The 21,649-nt window shown below is 38.4% G+C and overlaps 1 protein-coding gene across 4 annotated transcripts in view; it reads left to right on the forward strand.

Annotated features, from left to right (window-relative positions):
* AK9 (adenylate kinase 9) overlaps positions 1-21,135 on the forward strand; it is an 87,182-nt gene extending 66,047 nt beyond the window's left edge. For all 4 annotated transcript variants that reach the window (XM_072997956.2, XM_078385147.1, XM_078385148.1 and 1 more), the window contains 9 exons: positions 1,016-1,217; positions 5,300-5,446; positions 5,869-6,089; positions 11,424-11,620; positions 13,358-13,527; positions 16,211-16,309; positions 16,628-16,730; positions 18,277-18,391; positions 19,978-21,135. In XM_072997956.2, the coding sequence (XP_072854057.2) occupies positions 1,016-1,217; positions 5,300-5,446; positions 5,869-6,089; positions 11,424-11,620; positions 13,358-13,527; positions 16,211-16,309; positions 16,628-16,730; positions 18,277-18,391; positions 19,978-20,180 (1,457 nt within the window). In that variant the 3' untranslated portion in view covers positions 20,181-21,135. The remainder of the gene's footprint in view (positions 1-1,015; positions 1,218-5,299; positions 5,447-5,868; positions 6,090-11,423; positions 11,621-13,357; positions 13,528-16,210; positions 16,310-16,627; positions 16,731-18,276; positions 18,392-19,977) is intronic.
* The last annotated feature ends 514 nt before the right edge of the window (positions 21,136-21,649 follow it).

The following is a 21,649-nucleotide window of genomic DNA, read 5'->3' on the forward strand; positions in this document are numbered from 1 at the left end:
CAAAATGACCTTGACAGGATGACCTTGACTGGGCTGAAAGCAATAGAATGAAATTCAACAGGGCTAAATACAAAGTACTGCACCTCGGAAAAAGAAACCAATTGCACAGTTACAAGATGGGTGGATACCTGGCTCAGCAAAACTACGAGCGAAAAGGATCTTGGAATTGTCGTAGATCCCAAGCTAAATATGAGCCAACAGTGTGATGTGGCTACAAAAAAAAGCAAATGCTGTTTTAGGCTACCTTAATAGAAGTATAGTTTCCAAATCCTGCGAGGTGCTAGTCCCCTTCTATTCAGCATTGGTTAGGCCTCACGTTGAGTATTGTGTCCAGTTCTGGACATTGCACTTCAAGAAGGATGCTAACAAATTGGAACAAGTTCAGAAGAAGGTGACAAGGATGATCAGGGCGCTTGGAAACCAAGCTTTATGAGGAAAGGCTGAAAGAATTGGGCATGTTTAGCCTTGAGAAAAGAAGGCTGAGGGGTGATATGATAGCACTTTTCAAATACATGAAAGGCTGTCATACAGAGGAGGAGCAAGATCTGTTCTCAATCATCCCAGAGTGCAGGACACACAAGAATGGGCTCAAGTTAACAGAAGCCAGATTTCGGTTGAATATCAGGAAAAACTTCCTAACTGTTAGAGCAGTATGACAGTGGAACCAGTTACCTTGTGAGCTGGTGAGTGCTCCAACAGTGGAGGCCTTCAAGAAAAACTTAGATAATCACCTGGCAGATAGGCTTTGATTGTATTCCTGTGTTGAGCAGGGGTTGGACTTGATGGCCTTGTAGGCCCCTTCCAACTTCACTTTTCTATGATTCTGTGTTAATCACATATTACTTCAGGTAGTGTGAAAGTACCTAAAGATAAAGTGAATTACTGTTAGGAAGCCTTATGCTGCAGCACTATCAGCAGCCTACTATTTTTATCCTAATCTATATAGAATATAATCAGTATAGCCCACTGATAAGATTCAATCCTTCTCGATTTTCCTTACAAAAATATTTTGCAGTTGCCAAAAAATTTGCAAGTACATACGGACTGATGCGTCTTTCCATGGGAGATGCCATCCGTTGGGTGTTACAGAATCAGCCGGAGACTGAACTCGCACTTGTGTTGTTGTGGCACCTTCATAAAGGGATGACGGCACCTGATGAACTTGCCGTGAGGGCTCTGGACATTGTATTGATGGACACAGTGTGCAACACTTCAGGGTGAGATCACCTTTCATTTTACTTATTGCACAACTTTATCTGCAAAAGAACAAGAATGTTATCCATGTCACATACCGTCCCCCAGGTCATTTGAACAGACCCCAGTGCCCTCCAGCACTACAGAAATATTTTTTGAGGGGGAAAAATGTATGTGGGAAGGAGGAAGACTCTGCTCCCGGATGCCTCCAAGACTAGTAATTTTGGCTTTAAAATGGTTTTAAATGCATCCAATTTTCATTCCCTTTTATCTTAATTTATCTAATCTACATGTAATTTAGGGACATTTTCACCACTTCCAAATTTCAGAAACATTTAATTTCAACTCATGGAAAGTTCCCTATCTGCCCCATTTTGGGTTCTGAGATTCCTTTTTGCTCTAGGGAATCCTTCAGGAGTCTTGGGATGTGGGCGTGAGAAACCTTTAATACTGAACAATCACCATCAGATCATCTCTGCAGGGATTGGGGCCACTGGCAGCAATCTAGCAGAACTTGCATGAGTGAAATGGCAATCATGGCATCAGCTCGCAACATTATTACTTTATTTTATTTTATTTAAAGTTTCCTATCTCTCCTTAAATTCTGAGTTGCCCTAGGGATCCCTTTTGATTTGGAGAAGACTTTTGAAGCTTTGGGGGACAGCCTTTAATATCCAAAAAATCATTACTGCCAGGCCCAGTCTCAGGAGCAGGACTGGCGGCGCGTTTTGAACATTAGAGATTTTCAGTGGTTTTCCTAGATTGAAGGGAGCCTTGGAACCTGAGGTGGGGGGATAAGAAACCTTAGATTAAATTAAACTAGATTAAATTTAAAGTCACTAGCTGTTGACTTCATTACTCTTCATTCATTCATCCACCCATTATATTTATTACATTTTTATGCTGCCCCACTGTGAATAGGCACTCTCTGAACAGTGTACAAACAGCCAGGATACCAAATTACAGACAACAGTGACAAAAAAACCCCAATCAAACATATTAATAAGCAACAAATAAACAGATATAATAAAAATACAAAATATCCTCTGCTGAACTGAAGATTGTTGTCGTTTAGTCATTAAGTTGTGTCCGACTCTTTGTGACCCCATGGACCAGATCACGCCAGGCCCTCCTGTCTTCCAGTGCCTCCCAGAGATGGGTCAAATTCATGTTGGTAGCTTCGTTGACACTGTCCAACCACCTTGTCCTCTGTCATCCCCTTCTCCTCTTGCCTTCACACTTTCCTAACATCACAGGCTTTTCCAGGGCATCTTCTCTTCTCATGAGATGACCAAAGTATTGAAGCCTCAGCTTCAGGATCTGTCCTTCCAGTGCACACTCAGGGTTGATTTCCTTCAGAATGGATAGGTTTGTTCTCCTTGCAGTCCAGGGGACTCTCAAGAGTCTCCTCCAGCACCACAATTCAAAAGCATCAATTATTCAGCAGTCAGCCTTCTTTATGGTCCAGCTCTCACTTCCATACATCGCTACTGGAAAAATCATAGCTTTGACCATGCGGACCTTTGTCGGCAAAGTGATGTCTATGCTTTTTAAGATGCTATCTAGGTTTATCATTGCTTTCCTCCCAAGAAGCAGGTGTCTTTTAATTTCGTGGCTGCGGTCACCATTTGCAGTGATCATGGAGTCCAAGAAAGTAAAATCTGTCACTGCCTCCATATCTTCCCCTTCTATTTGCCAGGAGGTGATGGAATCAGTGGCCATGATCTTAGCTTTTTTGATGTTGAGCTTCAGACCATTGTTTGCGCTCTCCTCTTTCACCCTCATTAAGAAGTTATTTAATTCCCCCTCACTTTCTGCCATCAGAGTGGTATCATCTGCATATCTGAAGTTGTTGATATTTCTTCCGGCAATCTTAATACCAGTTTGGGATTCCTCTAGTCCAGCCTTTCGCATGATGTATTCTGCATATAAGTTAAATAAGCCGGGGGACAATATACAGCCTTGTCGTACTCCTTTCCCAATTTTGAACCAATCAGTTTTTCCATATCAAGTTCTAACTGTTGCTTCCTGTCCCACGTATAGATTTCTCAGGAGATAGATAAGGTGGTCAGGGACTCCCATTTCTTTAAGGACTTGCCATAGTTTGCTGTCATCCACACAGTCAAAGGCTTTTGCATAGTCAATGAAGCAGAAGTAGATGTTTTTCTAGAACTCTCTGGCTTTCTCCATAATCCGATGCATGTTAGCAATTTGGTCTCTAGTTCCTCTGCCCATTCAAAATCCAGCTTGTACTTCTGGGAGTTCTTGGTCCACATACTGCTGAAGCCTGCCTTGGAGTATTTTCAGCATAACCTTGCTAGCGTGTGAAATGAGTCCTTTATCATGCCCATCTTTGCACAAAATGTTCCTTTAATATCTCCAATTTTCTTGAACAGATCTCTGGTTTTTCCCTTTCTATTATTTTCCTCTATTTCTTTGCACTGTTCATTTAAGAAGGCCCTCTTGTCTCTCCTATTCTTTGGAGTCTGCATTCAATTTTCTGTAACTTTCCCTATCTCCCTTGCATTTTGTTTCCCTTCTCTTCTCTGCTCTTTGTAAGGCCTCGTTGGACAGCCACTTTGCTTTCTTGCATTTCCTTTTCTTTGGGATGGTTTTTGTTGCTGCCTCCTGTACAGTGTTACGAGCCTCCATCCATAGTTCTTCAGGCACTCTGTCCACCAAATCTAGTTCCTTACATCTGTTCTGTATATTCATAAGGGATTTGCTTTAGATTATACTTGCTTTAGATTATACCAGTGGTTTTTCCTACTTTCTTCAGTTTAAGCTTGAGTTTTGCTATAAGAAGCTGAGGATCAGAGCCACAATCAGCTCCAGGTCTTGTTTTTGCTGACTGTTTTGAGCTTCTCCATCTTGCTGCAAAGAATATAATCCATCTGATTTCAGTATTGCCCATCTGGTGATGTCCATGTGTAGAGTCGCCTCTTGTGTTGTTGGAAAAGAATGTTTGTGATTACCAGCTTGTTCTCATGGCGAAAATCTATTAGCCTTTGCCCTGCTTCTTTTTGAACTCCAAGGCCAAATTTACCTGTTGTACCTTTTATCTCTTGACTCCCTACTTTAGCATCCCAATCTCCTGTAATGAGAAGAACATCTTTCTTTGGTGTCAATTCTAGAAGGTGTTGTAGGTCTTCATAAAATTGGTCAATTTCAGCCTCTTCAGCATCAGTGGTTGGTGCATAAACTTGGATTACTGTGATGTTGAAAGGTCTGCCTTGGATTCATGTTGAAATCATTCTATCATCTTTGAGATTGTATCCCAGTACAGCTTTTCCCACTGGAGTGACATTGCCAGTTCTTGCTCCAGGTGGATTGCGTTTAGTCAGAACTCTCCACTATGACCTGTCTATGTTGGATGTCCCTGCATGGCATAGCCCATACCTTCTCTGAATTACTCAAGCCCCTTCGCCACGACAAGGCAGCAATCTGTGAAGGGGTAGAAGACAGTTAAATTAAAATTAAAACCTCAGTCTAGTATCCCAACTACCTAAACCTAGAATAACATGGCAAATGCTATAGCAGTGCTCATGGGTTTTCAAGTACAAGCTAATTAAATGGCGCCATGAAAAGTTCAGTTTTTAACATCTTTCTGAAGGTCAAGAGGGAGGGATGGTGCCTGGCAGACCGCCAACAGTGGCTTGTTCCACAACAAGGGGATCAGGGCAGAAGATGCTTGATTTCTAATTGTGACTTTTCTGGCCTCAGTGGTGTTGGTTCTTTCAGTGGCAAATATTCTGAGGAGTGAACGGTATGGGTAGATTGCTTCAGGGAGAGATGTTCTGTGAGATATCAGGTTACAAAAACTGTTTAGGACTTTATAGGTCTAAACCAGCACTTTGGATTGAGCATGGAAGCAAACAGGTAGCCATTCCAAGGAAACCGAAACCCACAGAATTGCTTAACAGAAATTCAGCTAAAGATAAAATAACATGCTGTAAGGCTCTCTGTTTTAGTACTGTATTCTTGTCTCAGAATAGTATTCTATATATTTTATGCTCGTTGACAACTGTATGAATGGTAATGGAATTGATAGTGTCCAAAAATAAATCTGCATTCAGTTTGAATTTTGTCTGGTTTCTCTCCACAGATATGTTATTGATGGGTACCCAGTAACAAGAAAACAAGTAGGTCTTTTAGAAGAAATGAAAATAATTCCAGTAAAAATTTTTGAGTTACAAATCGATGTGAAGGAGGTTTTCAGAAGAGCACTACTGGATAAACAAACTTCTGAAAGGTAATTGTGAGAAGGAAAAAGCCCTCAAAATAACTTTATCATGATATAAATATGTTATTGCTATCATATAAACATTCTAATACATGAAATGTTTTTTACAATTGAAAAATGTCAATAACTAAAGTAAAGTTCTTATTTTTAGAGCCATATATTTTACTAGTCAGTTATCCCCACTCTCTTTGCCCTGCTTCTGTTGTACTGGTCACAAAATGCCGTAAGCCCTTAAATTTGCTCCCTTAATGATCCTCTAATTGTCTCATGTATACCTCCAAGTCAGAGCATACAGGCCACTTTGAAGTCACAACTTTATAGTCAGATCAATACTGATGGTTTGTGTGTAGCAATATGATATGCAGTAGAATAATTTTTAGAGGGAAGTTTAAATAATCGTTATGTTAATGCACTTCAAACTGTCTTCTCAGACTTCCTTATCCCGCGCACGACAGCTCTCATATTCTTTCTGTCAAGAACTCATGTTACAAAGCACAGACTGAAGAAATCAGACCTTACTATGAAGAGCAGCACCAGAACTGGTATGTGGTTGATGCAACCCACAGCAAATGGTGGATATGGAACAGAGTCCTTGAGGATACTCAAGCTATCACGAAACAAATCCAGACATATCTTGAAAGAATACGGCAAGGTGAGTAAACTGTCATGTTTTAAACGAAAGGTTGCTTATAGAATTACAGTTTCAATCTCATGGGCTAAAATTCCTCTTGTGCAACTTTACGCTGCATAAAGCTGAACGGCATCATCATCTATAGTACTTTTGTAAATTAATTATTTTTTCAGTCCTGCACCCCAAAGGTTCTGAGTCTCTCTTGGGATCCTTTTCAGTGTGGGTAAGCTGTTGGGGAACAATAGGATGGGGGAAGCTGTTAAATTTTCAAAACTCACCACTGCCAGTAAAACAATCGCACAGGTGGCAGTTTTGGGAAAGTTAAGACTTTGCACCCATCCTACGGCCCTCAGTGATTTCCCCATGATGGAGATCCCAAGAAAACATTTGGATAGTAGCATTTGGAGAGTTTTAATTTACAAAAAGCTGTCACAACTGAAGACATTTTCAGCCTTACGTATTGCAAATTTGTGCAACAGGATTTCAACCAATGAGATTTGATATTAACTTAAAATAAAAACAAAAAGTAATTTTGAAGGTTAATATAGATGTTCAGGTCCTTTGGCAGAAACACTTGCATTGTTTAGATTGTTACTTACCAAAGAAAATCTGAGCCCAGTAAGAATCGCAAGTTTTCATAATGTCCAATTCTGGTTATGCCTTTTATGTTTATTGGAATGTAATCTCTCTCTCTTCCTGACTTGTGGAGTGTGTGTGTTTAGTTTCAAGATGGCATTGGTGAGGAGGATACTGTGGGGTCTTCATTGTGGTCTTTGTGCATTACTTTCATGCATCTGTGCCTGTGCACAGCCACAATCTAGAACTTTCTGAATAGAGACAGTTTTAGGAGTCGCCTCAACCCTCCTTCCTGCAGCGCCTGTACAAGAGGTTGTTCCTCAGTTCCATTTTGTCAGCCACAGCTGCAGCATGTAGTAAGAAACAGAGAAAGCAGAGTCATTTTTTTCTTTCCTTCTTTCTTTCATTGTTTATATATCAGTAGTGTCAGTAGTATTTTATTTATTATTATTGTATTTATTTCATTCATTTCTATACCGCCCCATTAGTGCATATGCACTATTCTTTCATTGCTGCTGTATTGTTTTTTATTTCCTCTCAGAGCCTATGGCCCAGAAGGGGGCATTTTTAAAATGTTGTTCTGTTTTGAAAGTGAGAATTCCTCCCCAGACGGACACAGAAAGTGCTTTTGGGGAGGAATATTTCCCACTGTGCAAAACCTGTCAAACTGTTTCTAGTCTGCCTGAATACAATTGGAGTGCCTCTCTAAAATCTTTTCTTTTGAAGAAGACCCTCAGTACTGTACCTGAGGGTGGTGGGGAAGAGGGAAGGGAAAGGAGGAGGAGGAGGAGGAGGAGAAAGTTACACATTCCAAAGCTACTGTTGTCAACTCTACTGAAGTTATCTCTGACCAGCCACCACCACCACCAGAGATTCTACCACTGTAATCTTCTCCTCCTGTTCCAGCTGCACCATAACCTCCTCTTCATGCACAAATGTCCTCCTGTGTCAAGTTTGTCTAGTGAAATATTTGCACACTCCTAACTGGCGTGAGACAGCATCTTAAAACTCAGAGACATCACCTTGCCAACAAAGGTCCACATAGTCAAAGCTATGGTTTTTCCAGTTGCGATGAATAGGAATTGAGAGCTGGACCATAAAGAAGGCTGACCACCAAAGAATTGATGCCTTTGAATTGTGGTGCTGGAGGAGGCTCTTGAGAGTCTCCTGGACTGCAAGGAGATCAAACCTATCCATTCTGAAGGAAATCAGCCCTGAGTGCTCACTGGAAGGACAGACCCTGAAGCTGAGGCTTCAATACTTTGGCCATCTCATGAGAAGAGAAGACTCCCTGGTAAAGACCTTGATGTTCGGAAAGAGTGAAGGCAAGAGGAGAAGGGGACGACAGGACGAGATGGTTGGACAGTGTCCATTCATCAAAGCTACCAACATGAATCTGACCAAACCGCCCAGAGTAGTCAATTGACTAGATGGGCAGAGTACAAATGAAATAAATAAACAAACAAACAAACAAACTCTGGGAGGCAGTGGAAGACAGGAGAGCCTGGCATGCTCTGGTCCACGGGGCCATGAAGCGTCAGACATGACAATGACTAAACAACAACAACAACTGGCATGAGGTACGACCCAGTCTTTTTAGTGGTACATATTCCAGGCAATGTTCTAGGGACAGTGCCAATGTGATTTTCCTTACTGTAGACTATAGCAAAAACAGTCTTCAACACCAAAAACTTCTCCTCCACTAGAGACATTGTATGGCATTCAGGAGGAGTCTTCTAAGTTTCTTCCAAAGCATCTGGCTCCTAACTCTGAAACTCTTGCCTTATCCATTGGAAAGCTATTGTTGCTGACGGCTCCACTTCCTTAGCCACAAAGCATACTCTGGTGTTTCATTAGGTCTGAAAATGATGAAGCTATAGGCTTATCTGGGAAAACACCAGTTACTCCTTGAGAATAAGTCTGTAATATGATGAGATTTCTGCCTGAACATTAAAAAGAGAGAGAGGGAGAGAGAGAAGTCCACTTTTTCTTTGAAGCATCTGGCAATATTTTGGACAACAAGTCATTTGGGACAGACACGATGTAGGAATGCACATCAATGGGCACTATTGCTTTAAGGTAATGCTTATGGCTCCACCACCACAGCCTTGTCCCAGACCGATTGTACTAAGGTGGATGATATCTGCTTCAGTAGTTTCATCCTCTTTTCTGAAAGGACAGGTTAGAAATTAGATAAGACCCATAAACTATCCACCACAACTTGCCACATTAGAGTTGTATCAGGATCATCACAGTGCCCTCAATCTTCCCAGTCTCAGTCTACCAACTACTATATACCAACTGCCGGCTTCAAACACTTTCCATAGCCAATTTCCACCCGACACTCCAAACAATTATTTTATAAACTCTAGTCTACTGATCCCAAATACCACTTTTGATTGTCCTATCTCACTGACACCTCTAACAATCACCCTGTTTTTTGCTTCAGGCCTATTCAATATTTGGACACCTGGCATTATCCAGTAGGGCTAATGGATATGAATTGATGGTCTCCCTCCTGATGGAGTGTTTTATTCCACCTTTCCTTTGACAGCTTTACTAAAGGAGAGTAGCACCGTGCTCTGCAAAGTGAAATCAATAAACCCACATCAACAATCTATTGCTCATTATTCCAGATAGTTCATGGTACTGAAACAGGATGGGGCTGGCACTCAGTTTTCTGCTTTTGAGGTGTCAATTAGTTCATAATAACAAAGTGCTCTTCAACGATGACTGCCTCCAGTTTTTCCCCAATCACAGAAAGATGATTGATTTCTCATGATCAATCTGAAGGACATTTATTTCCATATAGCCACATATCCATCACATAAGTGCCTTTATTTTACCTTCCAAAAGTAGATTCAAAATTACTTTGACTGGCAGGCCCTTGCTCAGTTTTCCTTTCCCTTTTGTGGTATATCAATACCAACCACATATTTCTGGGCATGCCTTTTAAACCTCCTGCCTTGCCTCAACAGTTACAGTGGATGCATCCAGTGTAGGTTGGGGGAATCATTGCTTGGACCATTGTATTCAAGGGTGATGGACTCAGAGGGAGGCCCATCACATCAAATTTTGAGAATTGCTGGCAGTTTTCAAGGTCTGCAACGTCTTTCTATCTCTACTTGATGGGAGTGTAGTCCAGATTGCTACTGACAACTTCACCATTTGGTACCTTGACAAAGAAGAACTCAGTCCAAAAAATTAACTCACTAGGGGACACATTTCTCTCCCAGTGTGGCAGGAGCCTATACCTGTTCCCACCCTTTCTCTGACTCACTAGACTCTGCTAAGAGATAAACCATACAACACTTTCATACTCCCATAATGACTGAGAAAGCCATGCTTTCTGCTTTACCTCTGATTTTCAAGTTTCTTATCGATTGCCACACTGGCCCAGTATTGCCTTAAGGAATCAGCATCAGCCCTCCATCCTATCATACCCATCCACATGCTCACAATATGGAGGATTCAGCCCTAAGACAGAGGGATACAAATTATTCCGGTGGCAAGGAAATCATCTATGCATTGTTCCTGTGACTATAAATAGCAAGTGTTCTCTTCTTTGGCCAGAACCAACTCTTTTGACCCTAACAGCTGTTCAAAAGTGTTTCACTTTTAGCTTTCTCTGGCCTATGGTCACATGAGCCAAGTGTTGACTTCTTACTTAACCCCCCCCCCCCCCATTGAGTTAATATCATAAATCTGCAGGCACATAATGCACGGCTATTAAGGTTAAGGTTGTCTTTCTTAGAGAACTACACTTGGGTTACGAAAGATGACAGGAGTCTTAGTTCTAGTATTCACAAAGATGTCAGGAGTCATTGTCTCCAGAGAACAAAAGCAAGAGACCTCCTCCTGGAAGAGACAAGAAAGAGGCATGGGAAGGATAGAAGGGACAACAGCAATCCTAAGAACAGGAAGCTAAGATGGAAGGACGGTCGGCCAAGGTCAGAAGCCAGTAAAGGAAGCCTGACAAGGAAACCTGAGGAGGTCCTGCAGTTACTATTTTTAACAGAAATACTTTGAAATAATGGAAATGACATTCATTTTAAATAGGAGAATTTACTTAATTATGTTTTAATACTTAATTTTAAACTAGATTTGATTTTAATTATACTGTAAGCCACCTCCTCAAGTCCCAGAAAAGTGGGCTATTAGTTAAATAAATACCTTAGATGGGGGAAAAACTTATACCTACTTTTTAATATTTGATAACAAGCATTATTCCAATGTTATGCAAACATATAGTAGTTTCTACACACTTTCCTGGGAGTGAATCCCATTGAATGGAGTCTCATTCATTGACCTTGGTAATTTTTTATTTAAATAGACATTGAACAAGCTTGTAGGGAGATCCAATTTTTAAACTTGTGTAGAACAATATTTTATCAACGCCAAGTTATAATTCAGTGTCTTAGAAAGGAAGAATCCATTTAGCAAATTAATTTTTTTTCAGCAGCAAATGAAAGTTTATACTGCGTGTATAGGTAACATTTGCTAAGCATGCTAATAAATTAATTATGTGGTGTAACCTTTTGTATTTTACGTCCCCATCAGCTTTTCTTTACTTAAAAAGGCCAGAATCAATTCTGTTGATCTTTGCAGAAGTTCCATCAAATTATCCTGCCATTTGAACAGTTTAAGAGTGTCCGTTTGCTCTTCTCAGTATTATCTGATATAGCTGTTTCATTTACATGTTATCAACAAAACAGGTATAATCTTCCAAATGCAGGGTTACACAGCTGAAACATAAGTGTTGTATCCACCTGTTAACAGGAAAAGCAGCCAGTATTGCTGATATGTGTATCATGCCACAAGAACTGCTGTCTCGACTGGGAGAGTTTGGGCAGTACTGTCCTGTCAACCTTGCAGAAAAAGGCGAGCTTGTCGATTGTTCTGTCTCTCCTTCACTGCGCTTTGCGGCAGAGTTTCGAGGACATTATTACAAAATGGCTGGGCAGGAGGAACTGGATGTGAGTATCAGAGCAGATCAGACACGTACTGTATGTAGAACGTACAGGTGGAAGTACAAAAGAGGTGGTGTGCAGTATTCACTCACTGTGTGAGCCAAGATGTTTTATTTCTGACATAAACCCATGAGGGACCTCCCACGATGAGATATTGATTGCTAGAAGCAATATGTCCTTAAGAGAAAAAGACTGTCTGTATATTCTAACACAGCTTGTCTCCCTCTGCATTTAGCAAATTAGCTTCCTTTCATTTTATAATTGGTCAATAATAATTGTGAAACAGCATGGTTTAGTTTGTAGGTTTGCATGTACTGTACAAGTGAGGGAATAATGTTGTAAAAAGAGGATGGATACATTTGCCTTAATTACCTTAGATTTCTTTAGGCAGATTTACTCTCTCTTAACTTTAAACTCCACTTTCCAGTCTGCAGTATGACAAAAACAGTAGTTCATTGAGAGAATCTGATAAGAATTTAAATGCTTTAAAAGCTCTCTGTCACTGGTTAGAATTTTTACTATATATAGGCTGAAATCCAATAGTAAGTCATAACTAGAGTAGGACCACTGAATCAGATGTTGCCTCACCGAATCCTCACTGATTCAGTTGACCTACTCTAGTTTCACTTTCAGCCACTCTATATGTACACATACTGTACTTATATACATAGGTATATATGCAAGAACATGCCTCAGATATTATATAGACTGACTACAAGTAATGTTTACCGGTATTTTTCATTAAGCTATACTGCCATTATGGTACTGTAGAATTTTTTCTGTTATATTCTCTTAATAACCTTTTTGGTCATAATAATTCCAAGCAAAGGGAAATTCTGTTTGTACAAATATTCCAAATAATAGCACAAGTGAAATAATGGAGACTTGAGGAGGAAAAGTAACCCCTGAACACTTCCTTTTATTTTGAATAGCTTCCCATCCTTTATCAGGTCACTCCCTGACCTCAAATTTTAACTTTTCAACAAAAAACGTTTTGAACTTCCATGTCACTTATGTTGCTTTATATTAGTATGTCAGTCCATTTCTCTCCTTCACTGATTTGATCTTGTCCTTTAAAACAAGCATGCACTTTTTGTATTCATTCTGAAGATCACCAACAACATAGTCGGCACTACAAGCTAAATATTACCAAGATATAAGAAAGTAAACAATATCTCAGCTCCTTTTTGAGCTCAGTAGTTTCTGTTGCAGAATTTTGAATTTCTTTTAAAATTCCTTTTGCTATGCAGTAGAAATACAGAGACACAGAAAATAGCTACAGATTTCCCAGAGTACATCCCTTTTTCATTAACTGGCACTTAAAATCTCAATAACTCACTCTGAGACATTTGTAGGAGAAAGAATTAAAAAAATTATTTACAGTTGTTTGAAATTACAGACTTGTGTACGCTGCTTTCTTTATTTATTGCACACATACTTGGCAATCAACTCAACAGATCAACAGCAAGCAAACTGCTGCCAGTGGACTAAAAAGAGTGGGGGAAAGCACTCAGCAGAAGAGCAGGGCTCTCTTTGAATTAAAAGGCTGAAAGGAATTATTGGTAAGTGCTGGATAGGCAGACAATCAGCTCAGCTCAGAAAAGTTCCTCCCAGGTACTCAAAATACAGAGAGGACACAAACTTGCAAATAAAACAAGCAGTTTCATGAACAAGTGATTCATGAATTGAAACATGAGGTTTCTCATTTTCATTCAATAAAATGTCTGCTTTCTTTCAATTCAGAAATTCCTGAATGCACCAGAATTATATGTTCCCCCATTGGCACCTAATCCTCTTCCTCTCCCAAATAAATTACCAAAGAGACTGACTGCAGCAGATGTGAAGGCTTTGTTCCCTATGCAAGCTGAAATGCAAGGATACTGTCCAGTTACTTACCTAGATGGGAAGCAAAGGTAAATGTGCACATTGACAAGAATTTCTATGACACAACACATTTTTTAAAAGAATGCAGTATCACTAGAAAGGAATTATCTCCTTAAAAACTTCCCAAGAGATAGTTGTGTTAGTCTGTTCTAGCAAAAATAACACAGGGCTGTGGCAACTTAAAGATTAATAAATTTATTGTAATAAATGCTGGTCTGTGAAATGTAGTCTTCCAGTTTCCATAAAATTCTTTGTTTTTAAAATTGATTGTCTCTCACAAAAAAGCTGTGACTGTTTTTAATTGTTTGTCGATCACAATAAAGCTGTGACACCTTATTTTATTCTTCAGGAATGTGAAGCCTTAACTTTCTTTGGCTCGTAACATTTATTATTATACTGTACTTGGAAGTCATTTTTTTAAAAAAAAAAATCTGATTTTGAAGAAGGGAAAAAGTTGACAAAATATATGGTATGGTGTATATTTAAGACTTCAGGGACAGATCTGGTGCCCTTTCTCATATGGAAAGCATCATCCATTTACGGAAGGGCAAATTTAAAACTCCCAGAATATTTCAAATATTGCTTTGTTGTGGGATAAACATCCAAGCCAGGCAATGGCCACAAAATACTATAACAACAACCAATAAATCAAAAGGAGATCTCGACTTGGAAGGGCAGCCATGAAGGAACTACAAGAGATACTTAAGTATAAAAATGCGTCGCTGGAGATCTAAGTCAAGATCACCCATACAGTGGTATTCCCCTTACTATGTATAGAAGTGAAACTTGGACAATGAAGAAAGTGAACCAAAAAAAAAGAGTCATTTCATTTGAAACATGGCATAGGACAAAACTTTTAGAGATACCATGAACTTCCAGTAAACAAATAATTGGATTCAGATCAAACAAAACCTGAACTATCCCTAAAATTTAAAATGAATAAACGTAGGTTAACATACTTTAGGCACATCATGAGACAGCTTTCTGGAAAAAACAACAGTGTTCAAGAAAGTGGGAAATAAAGGGAACAGACAAAGATGACCTAATGTGAGATGTGTTCATTTAATAAACAAAATCATAGCTCTTAGACTGCAGGTCCTGAGCAGGGTTATCAGTGATAGGTCTGTAAGAATGAATTAAATCATGGGGAGACGTACACATATGGAAGCTCAGGAAACTGTGACATTCCAGGAAACTAAGACATTCCAGGGTCACCTCCTGCTTACTACGAAGAGCTCAAACACTGGGTGAATGTGGGTTACCTGTGGAAGATGACCATTTCAGAAAGCTGCTATGAAATTCTGTGACTGAGGCAAGGACTGAAAAATAAAAGTTTTGCTTGGATGCATTGTAGGATGTGCAAAAAAAAAATCCTATTTTTTATTGGAAAAAAATTATTTTTTCCAATTAAAAAAAATGGAAAAGGAGAACAAATACAGAACCCATTCATTTCTGAAACATTGTGGAGAAAACATAGTAAAACACTGCCCCCCCCCCCAGTATCCCCTTTATGTCCCCTCATGGATCACCCAGATTTTAAGTCTAAAGAGAAATATGCACAATTTAAGGAATGGAAGCAAATTGGAATATATAGAATTAATGACTTATTCAATTCAGGGGAACCAATTACTATCAGACAAAATAGAAGAGAAAACAAAGCAAATAAAAAGCGATTGGCTACAAATAAAACAAATAAGTTTCGCTACTCACAACAAAAACTGGCTTTCTAAGAACATTAACTGAATTTGAACAATATTGTATACAAAAAGATAAAAATAAAAAGAGGACTAACCTCACTAATATATAAAAGCATTATTGAGAAAAAATATGGAAAAGGTGGAGGATCTAAAACAGTGTGGGAAACAAATTTAAATATTAATATACCTGAGGAAATTTGGACAGGAATCTGGAAAAAATACCCATATAAATCTATATCAGCAAGTGCAAAAGAAATCGTTCTAAAGGTAGTGCATCGGTGGCATCTATATCCTACAAAACTACATAGAATTAATAAAGATATATCCAATAAATGCTGGAGGAACTGTGGACAAAAAAGAACTCTGGAACGTATGTGGATCTCTTGTCCCAAAATAGAAACTTTTTGGCAGGAAGTAGATGGATAGAAACACTGACTAATCAAAAAATAGATATTAATGAAACATTAATGTTATTTTCATTATTCACGGGGGAAAACGAGAAACTACAATATAAAGAATTAGCTGGAAATCTTATAGGCACCACAAGATCTGAAATAGCTAAAAATTGGAAAAAAAGCCCAGGATCTCTCATTGCAAGCATTCACAAGAAAAATATGGCATACATTGCTGATGGAAAAAACGACCAATAAAGTTAGATTACATAGAGGAGAAATAAGCCATAGTAAATACACAGAAAATTGGAAGCCATTATTAAAATATGCCAACAAAATAGACTTTGAGACATGTGGTTTGAAAAGAAATTTAGATTGTTGGTCAATATTTCTTTAAATGGTGACAGGGAATGGTATATATATGAGTTGGAGAAATGTAGGGAATAGCTTTGTATTTACTATTTGCAATGTGGTCGATTGTCTCTTCATTCTTTAGAAATAAATAATTTGGGGGGGGAAAGGATGTGCAAAGAGCCATTTCTTGGAACACTTTGAAGGAGCATGAATAATACAAATATTATGATGATGGTAATAATAAATAATCTGTTTCATTGTCTCTTTAGGTATGAAGCACTGATACCTGGTGACACTGAATATGCTGTACTTTATTGCAAAAAGCTATATATCTTTGAAAGTGAAGAGAAACTTCAAAAGTTTATGAGGTAATTCTTCTTTTACATTTTCCTTTGGATTTATAAAAACAACAAGGAGTCTAGTGGCACCTTAAGGACATAAGATGGCACGCAGCTCTTCGGGTGCATGGAGTGTCGTTTCAGCAGGCAAACATTTAGACAAATGCACAGCAAAGAGTGTTTCTGAAGTGTAAAATGTATATAAAATGGGCAAGTTTCCAACATGATGATAACCTTAACAATGGTCATTAAAGGACATTTAACAGTCATTGGAATGGGGATTGATACAGACCTTAATGGTTTGTGTTTATCATATCTTTTGCAAATATGTGATGTCTGTTTTCTTAGGCTACCAGAAAAATACTGGGATCAGAAACTTCCACATAAACTTCCCCCAATGAAAGAACCAATAATGCTGACGGCTCTTCCCCTGATGGGATACCTTGAACAGGTTACTGTACTACTCTTATTCATTTTGCTCAGATTAAATTTGATTTATTTGGGGAATCCAGGTGATTCAAATGGGCATATTGTTACCGCATGGGCAATATTGGTCCCCAGTTAGTTCACTCAAAACTTCTAATTCTTAATATTGAAATTGCTTCTGACTGCATTAATATAGTGAGAATGAATATGACTCAGACGGCTCCTTTTTCCTTGAGTTCATTTTTCAAGCTTATTTTATTTCATTAAGGGTTTTTAATACGGCTGATGCCTTCTCTACATCATGTGAACAAATAAATATGGCTCTAGAATGGTGCTTTCAAATGTTTATGATTCTACTCTTATACATGCTTACCTGAGAGCAGTGCACACTAACGTCATAGACTTGCTGCCAAGTACACATGCTTAGGATTACCTTTTAATTACCAAAACAGTAATTAGAAAAAATTACACTTGACTATATAACTCCATTGGTATGAATTTCAGTGGTGAACTGCCACAAATTTTAAAAATAGATGTTGGTATTTATTTTCACATACTTTTAGCACATGACAGCAAATGCCTACCCTGGCTTCTTAACTTGAGGCAATTCCCCACTGAAATTTATGCCAACAGTTGCACAGGTAGAATTATGTGATAGTATTCTGGCCAGTGTATTTTAGTTTAGTCTCATCAGAAGGTAATCCATATTTTTATAGTAAGGTAAATTCATTTCTGATTAAAAATGAGAGATGGCAAAGCATATATGTGTTACTGAATCTAATCAAAGTGCACCAAGGTGTGAAGCAAATTCAAATACAGTACATAGTGATAAACAGAACTTTGAAAATGTGACCAAACAGTAGGAAGAGGGAGAAATCAAATGAACCTGAAGAGATAAGGTTTCTATAGTTTGCCTTAAAACCGCAAAAAGAAGATCAAAAGGGCAATGTCAATGTTATGAACTGAAATTTGCCCATATTTTTAAAAGCCAATACAATGGCAGCAGCTGGCTGGATAGTTCAGTGAGATAGTCATCTGGCTGCAGAGCCAGAGGTTGGCAGTTCAGTTTTCCACTTGCATCTCAGGAGAGCCAGCCTGTGTGGTATTGAGCAAGCTGCACAGTCCCAGGATGCTTTCAGAAGAAGGAAGTGATAAACCACTTCTTAGTATTCTCTACCCAGAAAACCTTGAAAAGGGTCGCCATAAATCAAAATTGACTTGATGGCTCACAATTATTATTATACAATGTTAAGCCATTGTCTGCCCATCCATCTTTCCATTTAATTTTCTTCTGTATGTCTTTGCATAGTCTTCAATTTGAAAAGGAATAGCAACTTTTCATAGCTCCAGGAAACGGGGGGTGTTCAAGATGTGAAATGGATAAAGTATGGAAATGTTTATCAAACTTGGAAGTGATTCAAAAGTGGAAGGTATAGGAAGTGTTTCAGATGGGATAACATCACACTCTAAAACGAATGAATTACATCAACACAGTGATTAGTGAAAATAAAAAAATGTGATTTTGAATAGTGTGATTATATTGATTAACATTAATATTTTTATGGCTTTAGGGTGTGGCGACAGCTCTGATAAAAGCAATGAATGAAGTAGGTTGTTTAAAACCAAAATTTCCATTTCTCAGTGTGAAAAAGACTGCTCTGCTGTTCATAGCCTATCATTTAAAAGGTACAGTAAAATTTGTTCTATAATATGAATGAACTAAATTTTAAAAGTTGTAATGGATAGAATGGCAGACTATGATTTGGGAGGCCTGGGTTCAAGTCCCTGCTCATCCATGGAAACTCCCTTCCGGTATAGAACTGGTAAAACCACTCCTTAAATATCTCACTCACCATGAAAGCCCTATTAGGATCACTATAAGTCAGTTCCAAATTGACAGTACACAACAACAAATAAAATAAACACTACCTTTGGGTAGTGTGGGCGGCATATAAGTTAAATAAATAAATAAATAAATAGTTTCCTTATGCATGGTCACCAATTTTATTTTCATATATTTTTAAAAAGTAAACATGTGAGTAAATACTGTCATTCCTAATTTTAAAAAAGTTACATTTCTAGCATCTGGGACTCAACTGCATTAAGGTCAGGGCCAGGTCTTTAAATTATAAATAGGAAACGGGCTAAAATACAGTGATGCATGACATCCCTGGTGGTAAGATTCAGGCTTGAGAGCTGATTTTCTTGCCACATCTGGCTTGATTAGAAATTTTTGTATAGCAACTGACAAGAAATAATTATTTATCTGTATACTTAATTTGGACCATCATCGTTCCTGTGGAACTAGGTCAAAGGTTGAATAAAGAGAAATGAAAGCAGAGGAAAGAATTTAAATAATGAAATTATTTGGAAATTTTACATTCTTGTGGATACTATTTGAAAATTCATGAGGAGTATGTATGCTCCCTAATTTTAATCTTTTGTCCTCTATTCTTAATTGGACAATGTAATAGGATTCTGCTTAATGACCAGTTTTGTTTTTGTAGAATTGGAAGGAAAATCTCTTGATCATGTTGTTTTATAAATAATTTGTTTAAAGTCCAGAAACCTATTGACCCTTCCTGAATTAAATTCTGTCTGGAAGATCCACCATAACTTCAATGTCTTTTATTCTATTTTTATCATAATATATTGGTCTATGAGTGTAGCGTACTTTTTTAATACAGTATGAGGGCCATGATATATGTCTTGCAACATGGATCACTCCCATTCATGTGCAAGGTAGTGATGAGATACAATAATAAAAGAACAAAACACATTCATACTCAGTCCACTGCATAGCACTTTTAACCCTTCCATGTGCTGCTCCAGGCTCTCTTCTGACACTTGGATTGCAGTACCAATAATGATACCAGTTGAAAGGAACATTCTTGAGGGGTCAGGGCTAAAGAAGGAAAATGCTGTGTGCAAGGGAGATTTAGCAACCCCTTGATTCTTTAAATTGCACTCTCTTCCCCTGCTTTGTATGATGAGACAGACTATACCAAAATTCTATATGCCGTAGTCTAGGACTCCAGTAATAGAACATTATAAGCAAAACACTGCAGCAAAAAAATCTACATTTACAGAATGGCAGCTTCAGCAGTATTATCAACAGGGCCATATACATCTGTTGTGAAAATCTTGTAGGTATTATGCATACTATCTGCATATGTCATTTTACAATGTGTCTTCAGGCATCTTGAGAAGAGCAGTACAAATTAGAAAGTACATGTCGCATGAGGTAATAGGTGTAATTTTATTTCTTACAGCATATAACCCCAGGAGCTCTGACTATGTGCGAAAGAAGTACAAGAGGAAATTGGATCGGTTCATAGATCACTGTGAACTTATCCCATATCTGGGAACCAAAATGACACAAAAGTACAAGGAACCTCAAAATCGGCCTATTGACTTTGATCACAAATTACGGACCTTTCTGTCTCTCAAAGATGTGGACCCAGCCTCTCAGTAACTTAGAATTAGACAATGAAAAATGTCACACATTCATCTAAGTTCATATTTGTGGGTTCTGCCTTCCAAAGGACAGTGGTTCGAACTGATGTTTAGGCTTCTAACACTCTACATGCACAAACCTGTACTAAAGTTCCACAACTGTTAATGCAACAATTTGCAAAATGCAGTTTACAGATCTAGCACTAATAATTTACACAGCTACTTGAAAGATTCCGTTGAATCATAAGCACCTTTCATTGGAAGTAACCTGTGTTCAATCTTAATTTTAAGTAAATGTATGTACAAGTGGGGCAGACGTCTACCACAGTCTTCTAGTCCTCAATGAATACCCTAAAAAGGCATTCTGTGAGGAGGTCAAAGCATTCTGACATTTCCTAAACTCTGCTAGGCTCCTGGTGGAAGAAGCAACACTTGTCATTCCTGTCTGGTTTTGAAACACTGAGAACCATTCTGAGCTTAGTATGAACATTTCCTTGGACTGGGGATGTCACAGATAGTTTGGGATACTACATATTCAGAGTCTCTCCTATTTTGCCTACATTATGCTTCCAAATCCCCAATCTCCCCATTTCTTTTCTCTGATTATGTGGAATGATGTGCAGGATGGATGAATCAAGACTTGATCTTCCCTTTCCAGAATCAGAGCTCTGTCACCAATGCTGGAAAGGAATTTCCAATCTAATCTATAATCTCTGGGAAGGATATGGTTCCAAGGTCTGTAAGATTATAGTTTTATTGTTTGTTACTGTTTTAAAGTGTCACTGAAAAAATTTCAACCTAAAAATGTTCTTTATTGCTGTTAAAGTTCTAATGCATTTTTATTTCAATCCATTTTATTATGATAGTTTTTGATAAATACTTTTGACCACCAATTAGTGGTTTTAATGTTTTTTCCTCATTAGCTGAAATATATCTTAAATTTACTTGAAATAAAACAGCATTCAGTTTCTTTTTTTTTTTTTTGTAGTTTCTAAACAGTTATGATTCATTGTTTTACTGTGAATATCTTAAAAGCATTATAGTCAGTCTTGCAACAACAGATCTGCTCAGCAATTGCATGTGAATGCACATTTAAGGAATAAAAGAAAAGTGTACTCCTCAGTTCTGTTAACAGAGAGGGACAGACAGCCATTACATATCAGCCTATAGATCATCGTTGTTTAGTCGTGTCTGACTCTTCGTGACCCCATGGACCAGAGCACGCCAGGCCTTCCAGTCTTCCACTGCCTCCCAGAGTTGGGTCAAATTCATGTTGGTAGCTTCAATAACACTGTCCAATCCTCTCATCCTCTGTGATCCCCTTCTCTTGCCTTCACACTTTCCCAACATCAGGATCTTTTCTAGGGAGTCTCCTCTTCTCATGAGATGGCCAAAGTATTGGAGCCTCAACTTCAGGATCTGTCCTTCCAGTGAGCACTCAGGGTTTACTTCCTTCAGAATGGATAGGTTTGTTCTCCTTGCAGTCCA

Source organism: Pogona vitticeps, chromosome 1, assembly GCF_051106095.1.
Source record: "Pogona vitticeps strain Pit_001003342236 chromosome 1, PviZW2.1, whole genome shotgun sequence".
NCBI classification, from domain to species: Eukaryota; Metazoa; Chordata; class Lepidosauria; order Squamata; family Agamidae; genus Pogona; species Pogona vitticeps.